The 12,903-nt window shown below is 33.6% G+C and overlaps 1 protein-coding gene across 4 annotated transcripts; it reads right to left on the bottom strand.

The window, feature by feature from the left end:
- Positions 1-335: 335 nt before the first annotated feature.
- LOC127710892 (beta-1,3-galactosyltransferase 1-like) lies at positions 336-7,286 on the bottom strand. 4 transcript variants are annotated; one of them, XM_052216857.1, is made up of 2 exons: positions 6,823-7,286; positions 336-2,134 (listed from the first exon to the last, which is right to left on the bottom strand). In XM_052216857.1, the coding sequence occupies exon 2, from the start codon at positions 2,113-2,115 to the stop codon at positions 1,024-1,026; it is 1,092 nt and encodes a 363-aa protein (XP_052072817.1). In that variant the 5' UTR covers positions 2,116-2,134; positions 6,823-7,286; the 3' UTR covers positions 336-1,023. The 4 variants fall into 4 exon arrangements, with proteins under 4 accessions (XP_052072817.1, XP_052072818.1, XP_052072819.1 ...); XM_052216858.1 differs by having other exon boundaries at positions 6,919-7,286; XM_052216859.1 differs by lacking the exon at positions 6,823-7,286 and adding an exon at positions 6,472-6,687.
- Between the last annotated feature and the right edge of the window lie 5,617 nt (positions 7,287-12,903).

Genomic DNA, 12,903 nt, shown 5'->3' with positions numbered 1-12,903 from the left:
TGACTTATAGGTCCATTGGGCCGGATGTATTATTACCTCTTTATATTATATCGTTAAAATTTGTACATATTTACACATGTCACTATAATAAATGATTTGCTTACTTACTTACTTATATATATATTTTGACCTTTTTATGAACCTAATTTAAAAAATCTAGACTGTTGAAGGGAACTCAAATCCATTTAACATATAAAGCGACCAAAATAATGTAATGTTTGCAGAACCAAAATTTCTCTCGTTGCTCTTGATAAAAAATATATCAACATAAAATTGGTTCCGGTATACTTGATCTTAGTCTCTTTTTGGATTCAATATATAACGAGTAGAGAATATAAAAGTTTGGATATCTTTACTCATTAAATCACCTCTACATTTAAAGTCACATGACTCTGTTTAACCATCTATAAAAGCTTCATAAACATCAATAATTATTATTTGTAACATTTACTGTAAGTTGCCCAATAATGAATTAACAACATATTTAAATGAGTGTAACAGCTGGCTCCTTTATTATTCTTAAATATTATAGATCGCCGATAGGGTTAAATAAAAACCGTAGAAAGAAGTAACTTGTAAATGTAGCTTTTTGCAACTTGTATAATTATGTATACGAGACAATCAATATGTGTTTTGTTTACCTTTAAAAAACTGGTGCACACTCTTATTGCCGACTCAAATACTTCTCCTCATTATGCTCATTAAAACATGTAACAAATTTCTTTTTAGAGGTCGGGTATACATTAAGAGGAAAATTGAAATAAAATTATGATGTACCGAAAAGCGAAGTGATAAAATTATGAGTCAAGTGTACAATAGAAAAACAAAGTATATGAGAAACAATCCAAAAAGAGAAAAGTGTCGCAATTATAAAAAATATATAAATATATCGCAAGGATCCAAAATTCCTTGCTAAGTGCCTAACTCCTACAAACCCAACAGTTGCTTGCATTTGATTGTAATTCCATTTAATCGTTACTGTAAATAAAACATTACTATAAAGCAAATATAACAACTCCTCTTTTAACTCTTTGACGAAACAGCCTTAGTATTAACATGAGTCGGATAACATGATATTGAACTATCCACTAACTCTGTCCATATTTTTCTTATTTCATTCTCATTATATCGATGTCCAGTTATTCGACTCCTAAAAACGCACCCTGAAGCTGTTGGTTTATCATAAGTAAAACCATAGTCGTTGCTTATTTTAATATTTGCCTTTGTTCTACATATTCCAGTGATAAAAATATCCTCTAACCAAAAATAAGGCGTATCTAAACTCGCAGTGTATAACTTTTCAACTGAATCACCTGAAATCACATATGAAGTTCCACTGCAATATGGTGGATACACAGTTCCGTTAAATAATTCTTTCGGTGTGTACCATTTTGAACTCTTATCCTGAATTGGTCTTGCGCCTGTTATTTGCATTCCAATCACAGTATCTTTTAAGCGTTTGTGTTTTAAAACATTTAATAAATATTCTAAATTTACAAACATATCGTCATCAGCTTTTAGCACGTATTTAGCAGACGGACAATATGTATATGACCATTTCAACATGGCGACGGATTTATAGGACAAATTTCTATAAGAATCTACAAAATCCTCCTGAATAATGTCATGATAAGCGTTGCTTTCATTAAGTATTTGCTGTTGAATAATTGAATCTGAAGTCTTTCCTAGCATAAATACCACTGCTATTTCTTTGTTCGTGTTTGCAATAGATCCCCAAGTTTCCCGAATTGTCATTCGTTGTCTGAAATTTGCCGGAGCTACACAAGCAATCACGGCTAGAAACACCGACTTATTATTTGTTTGACATGTATTTTTTTCTAAAATGATATATCTAAAGTCATGTGGATTTATGTGTGGCGACGGCGTAGGTAATACAAGTGTCTTATATATTTTTTTTAAGTAAACTAATCCAGATATATTGTTCATTGATACATTATTTACAAATATATCGTCTCCTGTCATAGTAATTGTGTACGGGATATTTATATTCCAGAAAAGTAAAAAGAAACAACACGATAAAAGTAGAATTATAAATATCTTCCTGAAGTTCTTCCAGCAATTCTGCTTATGGGAATGTGGTATGTCTTGGTCCATCAGGATAAATTTGACTCATCTGGAAAAGATAGAAAGTCAGAATTAATGCACATTTTGTTAATAATAAAATAGGGCGAAACTTGTCAGGTTAAAAAAGAGGAGAAGATAACAACCGGGAAATAAAAAACTCTTAAGTCGAAGAGAAACCGACAAAATCATGGCAAAATAAAACGAAAAACGATGAAAAGACTAAAAACAGTCTACAAAACACAACATAAATAAGACTGAGGAACACGAACCCCTCCAAAAACAGGGGTAGTTCTAAGGTTAACATACACGCGTTTCTTTACGTTATAAGAAAACACAAAACACCATTGAAAAATGATGGTCATAAAAACTGGACATGAAACCACCAACCGTAACACAACGTCATCATGTCACGACAGTCACGTATATTAGAGGGTATGAATGGGGTTCACAGAATAGATAATAATGTATCAAATGTTCCAAAAAATTGACCAAAGAAATAAAGAAAAGAGAACAAAATTGTAAAAAATAAATTGTGCTAAAATAATAATGGACAAAAAATATAAAGAATAGAGAAAAATGACATAAAAAATTAAAGAAGGCAAACTTGAAGGACCCCCTCACCATCATCCAGACCCTTATATTAGTATACGAATAAACGGAGATATGGCTAAACGTCAACGAGACAGTAATCATGTAGCAAAAAAAAAAGAAGCAAAAGACGTCTAAACTGGCATTAACACCATAAAGGTTTTCACAATAAGATATGCTTACCAGAAAAATATTGCCATAAAAAGTACACGTAAGAGGGCCTTACTTTGATTGGTAAAACATTTTTCGATTTGGTTGATACTTTCTCAGAAAAGAACGTAAGACATTCCGATGAGAACTACTTATTGGTAATTCCTCGAGTTCTTCAGGGGGTAATTATACCGAAGAAACAAAATAAGTTTATCCATCTATGTATTTAAATAATCACCAGATCTAAGAATACCTACATCACACTTTTTAGAACTGAGCTTGAGAAACACAATCTGCTTTTTCTCCGTACGATTATGTAACCTTTATATTTACAAATTGCGCTTCACACTCAATTCACTATTCATTACTTTGAATTCAATAGAGCTTATGATATACGTATGGATTACATGAATCATAACTAGTTTGTAGAAAAGAAACGTACTGAAAGTTCCCGGATAGTAGAACAAGTGTTTCCCTTTTAAGATATACTTCTGGATCTGTCACCTGTTGATAAAAAGAGCCACGCGAACAACAGGATATGCATGCAAACCTCGTTTGAAGTATTCTTATTGAAAATCATACACCTTAATCGGTTATACAAAACTGTTTATCAAAGATTATTTTATACTAAAAGTTTAAAGTTTAAAATAATTTATATATGATTAGTTGTCTTGTGTACAGTGTACTCTTTATCCTTTCTTTTACAATGCTTATATTCTGATACCAATGTCTATAGGAACGGCAGGCAATCTGATACAGGTATCATAAAATGATAAAGTGCTCTGTGTAAGTCAAGTAAATGTACTTAGTAATTAGTGACATGAATTCAAATGCAGATTTTTTAGGTTTTAAGCGATTTAAAAAACTAACATTTTAAAGTTTATCGTAAATAGCAACACAATAATCCATGTAGAACTCAACCTACCTAAAATAACTTTCGATATTCGACGTGATATTTACAAAGTGCAGTACCTTGACTGTAAAATAAGAACCTTATCAGGAGTATAGTGTTCTTAAAACTTAGATTCCTTTGTTAGGCTGCTGGCCACTCTGGCTATATCAATGCAGATTGTATTGGTGAAGGAAATCGGAGCATACCAAATCAGAGTGCCCAGACAGAAGCGACCACCTTCGGCAGGACAACTTGCAATCCTTGTCAATTAAGACCGGAAACGAATACCTCGCCACGAATGGAGGTCGAACCCACAACCAAGCTAGGGCTCACTGTAAACGAATCTCTTAGACCACTCGTTCTCCGAGGTCCCTTAAAACATTTGAGAGTTTTATTATATAAATATGAATATGGTTGTTGTACGAATAGACTTAGATACAATGAGATACATCTCTACTTTAAATGATCATTAAAGTTAAGTGATCATTTTTCCGGCTGAAAGTTTAAAAGCCAGGTTATATCTAGCTTTAAGAAAGTCGAAGTTTATGTTTAAATAAAAAAAAATGTTAAGCGTAATTGAAATAGAAAGTTAACACTGATATTATTTTTTATAATGAATGGAGATGTAAGATATGCGTCATTGAGACAGCAACCCAACACACAAATAACAAATTAAGTCTAGAGTTCTTAAAAAAGTATTTTTACAGAGAATAACGTATCCAATATAATGTGAGAATCTACCTTCGATGTACAACTCCCTTCCATAGCAGACAGAATCTTTATTCCTAGTTACCATTGTTTTTAAGAAATCTCAGTGAGAGAAATGGTCTTACCAGTATTTACTTGGATATTCCTGCGATTTACCTACCAATTTTGAACTAAATGACCATGACACATGGTATAGAGAGAGATATATACCACTTTAGTTAATTGTGGTCAAGATACAAATAATTCCCTTATATACAGGACATTGGATGTTTTTCCTCTACGAGCAATCTATTTTTCCCGACAGAATTCTATAAGGAATATATCTATCAGCACTTAAGTACCATATTGCAATCGTGTTGGTCTCTTCAGTATTTTTTACAAATGTATCAGTCAATGTCCGGGAAAAAAACATCCGACAAAAGACTACCGACTGGTTGAAATGTCAGAATTTCTAAACAGATTACAGAATCATTATCCAAAATAGCCTTACCTTTATGATGAATAATATTCTACGTGAACATGTCATTGTCAACATAGGAATCAATAATCCGGTAATGTATTGCGGAATAATCAATATTTGTACAGAGGTGTGTGCAATGGATTAAAATGTTACGGTAGAAAACGGATATATGTGCATCTGGTACAATACATAAATGCGAACACTATTTTCGGCATAATTAAATGAAAATTGGAACTGGTATTCAATTTAAAGAATAAAATCAGAGATGAAAGGAAAAAAAATAGATGGATGTTACTTTGACATTTTCTCAACAACAATAACAAAAAATTTTGAACAAATCAACGTTTTAACCATATCCAACTTTTCGATGTTATTTATAAGAATATAAATTTTTTTCGAAAAATGGTTTAAACATGGTTTTGACGAGTACGGCTTGCCATAACGAACCTTATCACTAAAACTGAACGTCGACCAACGAACCATGAAAAGTGTCATGTTTAGGAGAACCCTGCCAGACGGACATGTATAGCTTATAAATCATACCATACACCAAAACCTAACATTGATCACTGATCCATGAAATTAGATCAAGGTCAGTTAACCCTGCCTGCCGGACATTTACACCTTCCAATCTGTCCACACATCAAATATAGTCCTAATATTTACAATAGGTTAAGAAGAAGAAAAAAATAACACATGATTTTTTTCAGCAGTAGAATAATGAAAATTATGTCAACGACAAAGGACATTTGCCAGACAGAACCTTCCGAAAATATCGCAGTTGTTTAGGTCTCCAACCTTCCATAGTATATAAACTTTTACAAAGAGGTAAGTTAAACGCTGCCAGATAAGCATCCCTATCTCTCACATTCTGTGAAATTCGTAGCATGCAAGAACAATTGCGATTGGACATCTAGTTGTTTAAATTCGTTATCTACTCCAGCTTACGTCCTATATACTGTTATAAATGGGTGTGCAAAAACTTGGACCCATAAGCTGTGTAACTCTTTATACGGAATCTTAATATAGGCATATTGCTTTATAGCTTGCTGTTCGGTGAGCCAAGGCTCCGTGTTGAAGACCGTACTGTGACCTTTAATGGTTTACTTTTATAAATTTTGACTTCGATGGAGAGTTGTCTCATTGGCACTCATACCACATCTTCTTATATCTATTGAAAAGATCTGTATTTAAGAAAATAAAGAAAATGATAACCAAAGAACATACATAACAACTTTCCTATAAAATGCTGTTTGTAATGGTTTATATCTTTTTAAAATGTTTTGTGTACATATGAATATGGCACAAACACTTCTTGTTCTACAAACTGTAAACATGGTATTAAACGAAGCAAATCTAAAATAATGTTAATCAAATTCAAGATGAAACTATAGCCATTTATGATTTAGATTTTGCATTGTTGACATTTACTGATAAACGCATCTAGATTGGATTAAAAGGTCAATCGGATATAAAATTATCCGGAAATTACCTGTTTGTTTGTTTTGTTAAAAAGGGGAGGGACGTTAAATGAATTTAAACCCGCAGTACACCAAACACCAAAGTTGTGTATAATATACATACATACCTCGTATTTAAATTAAACTTTAAGTACTCTTATATGTATCACGTTATCTACTTCCGTTGCTACAATTTTAATTCGCACTATATCATTTCCTCTCTCACCTCCGCCATTTGAATTTGTTTTGTTGTCGTCATGTGAAAGTTACATGTACAAAGGGATTCCATTGTTTTATACAGTTACATGTAAAGTACAAAACAATTTATTTCAAATATCGCCGAGGGGCAATACAACTATAAAACTTGGTCAATGTTAAACGTTGACTTTTTTTGTAGGAGGACGATTTATTAACATGTTTAATCGGATATGTTTTATAAATATTCAAATAGAAATTTAATATATTTAGAATTTACTCACTAGTTTGAATATCGCATGATAAAACAATCCACACATACATCCTTCCTTGTAGACATCATAAATATATTTATAAATACACTTTATCTTTGTACATACCTTCAGATATCAACACTATGCAATCGACAATTTCAAGTCTCCTATTTCATTAGTAGTAAAGTTTTATCAGTCCTTTATTTGTACTACATAGAGATAACGACACACAGTCATCTCACATATCCCGAGATCCTCTTACAGGCGGAGAACGTACATTGGATTTCTAAGATCAGTAAATTAATATCGGATCTTTTAAATTATCAATTAACATCTCATGTCTCAATTACTATTTCATTGAATTTACAAATAATCGCTATTTAACAACATGTGTCACCATTTAAGCATTTTCCTTCAAACACATTAAGCGATACTTATGTCAAAATTTGTTGAAATTAAAATACGTGTACATGAATAAGTTAAACACTGTGCGGAAGTCTTTACAAGTGTTTGATACTTGAAATGATTGTACACAAGATGTAGACCATATGAATATGCATGAAAATTTACAATTTTTGAAGTAATAAATCAAATATTTTTAAAGTTGATAAGATAAACATATAATTTATTGATGTATGGGGATTCAAAATTTTCAATAGCGTACGTTACTATAGTCTTCCCGTTTTACCAACTAATCTGCTGACGAGCTGATATGTGATAAAAAAAATGAAAAATATATTTATTGTAGATAAGTTTTGATAAAATACTTGGAAGCGATCATATTAAGTAAAACTGGAAGAACTTGGAATAAACAGCACAACTGGTAATCCTACATATTCTTTAACATCATTTACAAAGGATGAAATTTTACAAAATCATACATCTGTCCTTCTATCTTTTAGTATCAACATCAAAGAAAACGAAGAAAATTTACCGTCATTATACTGGATACCAAAACTTCACAAAACTCCGTATAAAGAACGATACATAGCTGGATCATCAAGATGGGTTCCACTAAACATCTTTCTAAAGTACTGGCTACTATTCTGTCTACAGTAAAAGATGGCCTTCTAAAATATTTGTGATGAGATATATTCTACCAGTGGTGTTAATCAGATGTGGATTCTCAAAAATTCTAAAGATCTACTGCTAAATCATAGATCACAATCTTTGCAATTTTGCAGAAACATTAAGACTTTTGATTTTTCTACGCTTTACACTACTATTCCCCATGATCAATTGAAAGATCGACTTCACCATCTCATTAAACAGAGCTTTTTCTATAAAAGTGGGAATCGTAGATACAAATTTCTTGTTTTGGGTTATAATAATTCTTATTTTGTGAAGAACCACACTAATTCTACCAGAAAATATACCGTGGCTGAAGATGATATTATGAAAATGCTGTACTTTTTGATCGACAATATATTTATTTCAACAGACAGTCAGTATTCCAATGGGTACTAATTGTGCACCCCTACTGGCCGATTTGTTTTTGTACTCGTATGAAGCAGAATTCATTCAGAACCTTCTAAAAGACAAAAAGAAAAAGCATCTTGCGAAATTCTTTAATTTTACTTTCAGATATATTGATCATGTCCTATCACTGAATAAACCATATTTCAGCCAGTACTTACATCTCATATATCCCAGTGAACTTGAAATTAAGGTTACTACTATTACTAGAAGGACTGCTTCATACCTTGATCTCTTCCTCAATATTGACACAGATGGACGACTTCGCACTAAAAACTATGACAAACGGGACGATTTCAACTTCCCAATTATCAATTTCCCATTTCTCAGCAGTAACATACCCTCTGCCCCCTCGTATGGTGTTTACATATCTCAGTTGATACGTTATGCTCGTGCATGTTCACACTATACGGACTTCATATATAGGAGTGTGCTCCTTACGCAGAAACTGCTCCAACAAAGTTATGAGGAGGACAGATTAAAAATGACACTCCGTAAATTTTATGGACACTATCACGAATTGGTTGATCCATACGATGTGTCTGTGACTAAACTAAATAAGGACATGTTTCCACGTCTTAGATTATGGTTTACCATTTACGTCGTAAGTACAGAACGTGACCTATATTAATATTCTTGTAATTGTTACAAAATACATCAAATAACATATAGAAACCTTATCTTTATTTATATCCAATTTTTTGAAATTTACCTCTGACGTTACTTTTTGTTGCTTGTGGCGTTGATCCATTCGTGTTACAGACACACACTTCGTAATTATATTAAGCTGTTTTTGTGAACTGTCCTAAATTATTTTAGTTATTCGTTCTTATTCTGTGGTTAACATGTTGAAATGTACTATTATATTATTTATTTATGTATTTCTCTGTCTTTGATGTTTTTGCATTTATTTGTACTCTGTTCCCGTCATGTAATGTTGTCATTTTAGCGGTATATTTAACATTGCTATAAAGCGCGGAGATTTGGCTAGCCACAAAACCAGGTTCAACCCACCATTTTTTCTTAAAATGTCCTGTACCAAGTCAGGAATATGGCAGTTGTTATTTAATAGTTTGTTTCTATGAATGTTGCATTGTTGTTTGTTTTTTGTTGCACTTCTGTGTTCTGTTATTTCGTTGTTTTCCTCTTATAGTTGATGTGTTTCCCTCGGTTTTAGTTTGTTACCCGGATTTGTTTTCTCTCAATCGATTTATGACTTTTGAACAGCGGTATACTACTGTTGCCTTTATGTTTGTTCATATAAATGTCGTAAAATTTATTGAGATTGATTGTTGTTTGCTTAACTTCCAGTGTCAAATATTTCATATATATTCAGGACTATATCAAAATAAGGCGATACATGCAAGAAAGTCTAGATTGAGTTTACAAAATAGAGATTGACAATGTGTGCACATCCAAAAAATTTATTTAATGTTTTATAACTAGTGTCAAGCTATCCAGCAATTCTCATCCTGCAATTCTCTTTATAAAAAGCTATCCTGCAATTCGTCATCCTGCAATTGCGTTTGGAAAACTATTTGGGCGACAATTTTATTTTTCTTTAAAATCATAGTTTTTGACTTTTTGTTCGAAAACAAGATTTATATAGAAAATCAAAGATTTTTATATCCCATAACAAAATTCTAACTTTAGTTTGAAGATTTCTAACTCATATTTACGGTTTTGTAATTACCATTTACAATAAAAAAAAATCATGATGACGATTCAAACAAAGTATTATCTGTTAAGTCCAGGATGTGATTCGTATTAACGCATGTTTAACCCATATTTGCAATTTTCAAAAACTCATATTAACGACTAAAAATGTAGAATTTGATATATAATAAATTCTGTCATGGAAAACCGACAATACAACTTCTATCTGAAACTTCATAACTCACGTTTCCGACCCATTGCCTCGACAGTTCTGTGGCTAGGGATTATAGAGACTGCCCTAATAAATAGCTATTGGATAGTACTACAGCGGGAGAGTAAAGAATTTCTGGGGTGAGCATTCTTAGAGACCAAATAATTTTGTCCGTAACACGGAAAAAAAAGTCAAATTTGATAAAATAAGCATTGGGGGTCATCCACGTTCCAACTCATTGCCTTGGCAGTTCTGTATGGCTAGGGATTATAGATTCTGCTCTAATAAATAGCTTTTTGATAGTACTACAGCGGGAGGGTAAATAATTTCTGGGGTAAGCATTCTTAAAGGCCGAAAATGTCGTCCGAAACATGGAAATAAAGCCGAATTCGATAAAATACGCATTGGGGAAACCCACTTTCCGACCCATTGTCTCTGTAGTTTTTTTATTGCTAGGGATTATAAACGCTACCCTAACGTATAGCTATTGGACAGTACTACAACGTTAGGGTAAAGAATTTCTGGGGTAAGCATTCTTAAAGACCGAACATTTCGTCCGTAACACGAAAAAAAAAGTCAAATTTGATAAAACACGCATTGGGGGTCATCCACTTTCCAACTTATAGCCTTGGCAGTTCTGTATGGCTAGGGATTATAGATTCTGCTCTAATAAATAGCTATTTGATAGGACACTACAGCAGGAGGGTAATGAGTTTCTAGGGTAAGCATTCTTAAAGGCCGAAAATGTCGTCCGAAACATGGAAATAAAGCCAAATTCGATAAAATACGCATTGGGGAAACCCACTTTCCGACCCATTGTCTCTGTAGTTCTTATATGGCTAGGGATTATAAAACGCTGCCCTAACGTATAGCTATTGGATAGTACTACAACGTGAGGGTAAAGAATTTTTGGGGTAAGCTTTCCTAAAGACCGAAAATTTCGTCCGTAACACGAAAAAAAAAAAGTCAAATTTGATAAAATACGCATTTGGGGTCATCCACTTTCCAACTCATTGCCTTGGCAGTTCTGTATGGCTAGAGATTATAAATTCTGCTCTAATAAATAGCTATTTGATAGTACTACAGCGGGAGTGTAAAGAATTTCTGGGGTAAGCATTCTTAAAGGCCGAAAATGTCGTCCGAAACATGGAAATAAAGCCAAATTCGATAAAATACGCATTGGGGAAACCCACTTTCCGACCCATTGTCTCTGTAGTTCTTTACGGCTAGGGATTATAAACGCTGCCCTAACGTATAGCTATTGGACAGTACTACAACGTTAGGGTAAAGAATTTCTGGGGTAAGCATTCTTAAAGACCGAACATTTCGTCCGTAACACGAAAAAAAAAGTCAAATTTGATAAAATACGCATTGGGGGTCATCCACTTTCCAACTCATTGCCTTGGCAGTTCTGTATGGCTAGGGATTATAGATCCTGCTCTTATAAATAGCTATTTGATAGTACTACAGCGGGAGGGTAAAGAATTTCTGGGGTAAGCATTCTTAAAGACCGAAAATTTCGTCCGTAACACGAAAAAAAAAAGAGTCAAATTTGATAAAATACGCATTGGGGGTCAACCACTTTCCAACTCATTGCCTTGACAGTTCTGTATGGCTAGGGATTATAGATTCTGCTCTAATAAATAGCTATTTGATAGGACACTACAGCAGGAGGGTAATGAGTTTCTAGGGTAAGCATTCTTAAAGGCCGAAAATGTCGTCCGAAACATGGAAATAAAGCCAAATTCGATAAAATACGCATTGGGGAAACCCACTTTCCGACCCATTGTCTCTGTAGTTCTTTATGGCTAGGGATTATAAAACGCTGCCCTAACGTATAGCTATTGGATAGTACTACAACGTGAGGGTAAAGAATTTTTGGGGTAAGCTTTCCTAAAGACCGAAAATTTCGTCCGTAACACGAAAAAAAAAAGTTAAATTTGATAAAATACGCATTGGGGGTCATCCACTTTCCAACTCATTGCCTTGGCAGTTCTGTATGGCTAGAGATTATAAATTCTGCTCTAATAAATAGCTATTTGATAGTACTACAGCGGGAGTGTAAAGAATTTCTGGGGTAAGCATTCTTAAAGGCCGAAAATGTCGTCCGAAACATGGAAATAAAGCCAAATTCGATAAAATACGCATTGGGGAAACCCACTTTCCGACCCATTGTCTCTGTAGTTCTTTACGGCTAGGGATTATAAACGCTGCCCTAACGTATAGCTATTGGACAGTACTACAACGTTAGGGTAAAGAATTTCTGGGGTAAGCATTCTTAAAGACCGAACATTTCGTCCGTAACACGAAAAAAAAAGTCAAATTTGATAAAACACGCATTGGGGGTCATCCACTTTCCAACTTATAGCCTTGGCAGTTCTGTATGGCTAGGGATTATAGATTCTGCTCTAATAAATAGCTATTTGATAGGACACTACAGCAGGAGGGTAATGAGTTTCTAGGGTAAGCATTCTTAAAGGCCGAAAATGTCGTCCGAAACATGGAAATAAAGCCAAATTCGATAAAATACGCATTGGGGAAACCCACTTTCCGACCCATTGTCTCTGTAGTTCTTATATGGCTAGGGATTATAAAACGCTGCCCTAACGTATAGCTATTGGATAGTACTACAACGTGAGGGTAAAGAATTTTTGGGGTAAGCTTTCCTAAAGACCGAAAATTTCGTCCGTAACACGAAAAAAAAAAAGTCAAATTTGATAAAATACGCATTGGGGGTCATCCACTTTCCAACTCATTGCCTTGGCAGT

The sequence above is a fragment of the Mytilus californianus genome, unplaced genomic scaffold (assembly GCF_021869535.1).
Source record: "Mytilus californianus isolate M0D057914Y unplaced genomic scaffold, xbMytCali1.0.p SCAF_8, whole genome shotgun sequence".
Taxonomy (NCBI): domain Eukaryota; kingdom Metazoa; phylum Mollusca; class Bivalvia; order Mytilida; family Mytilidae; genus Mytilus; species Mytilus californianus.
Note: the sequence above shows the minus strand (reverse complement) of the source record. Positions and strands in the feature narration are given on the sequence as shown.

What these genes read in the sequence shown, in the direction of transcription:
- LOC127710892 (XM_052216857.1), bottom strand. Translation starts at nt 2,115, where the DNA reads ATGGACCAAGACATACCACATTCCCATAAGCAGAATTGCTGGAAGAAC.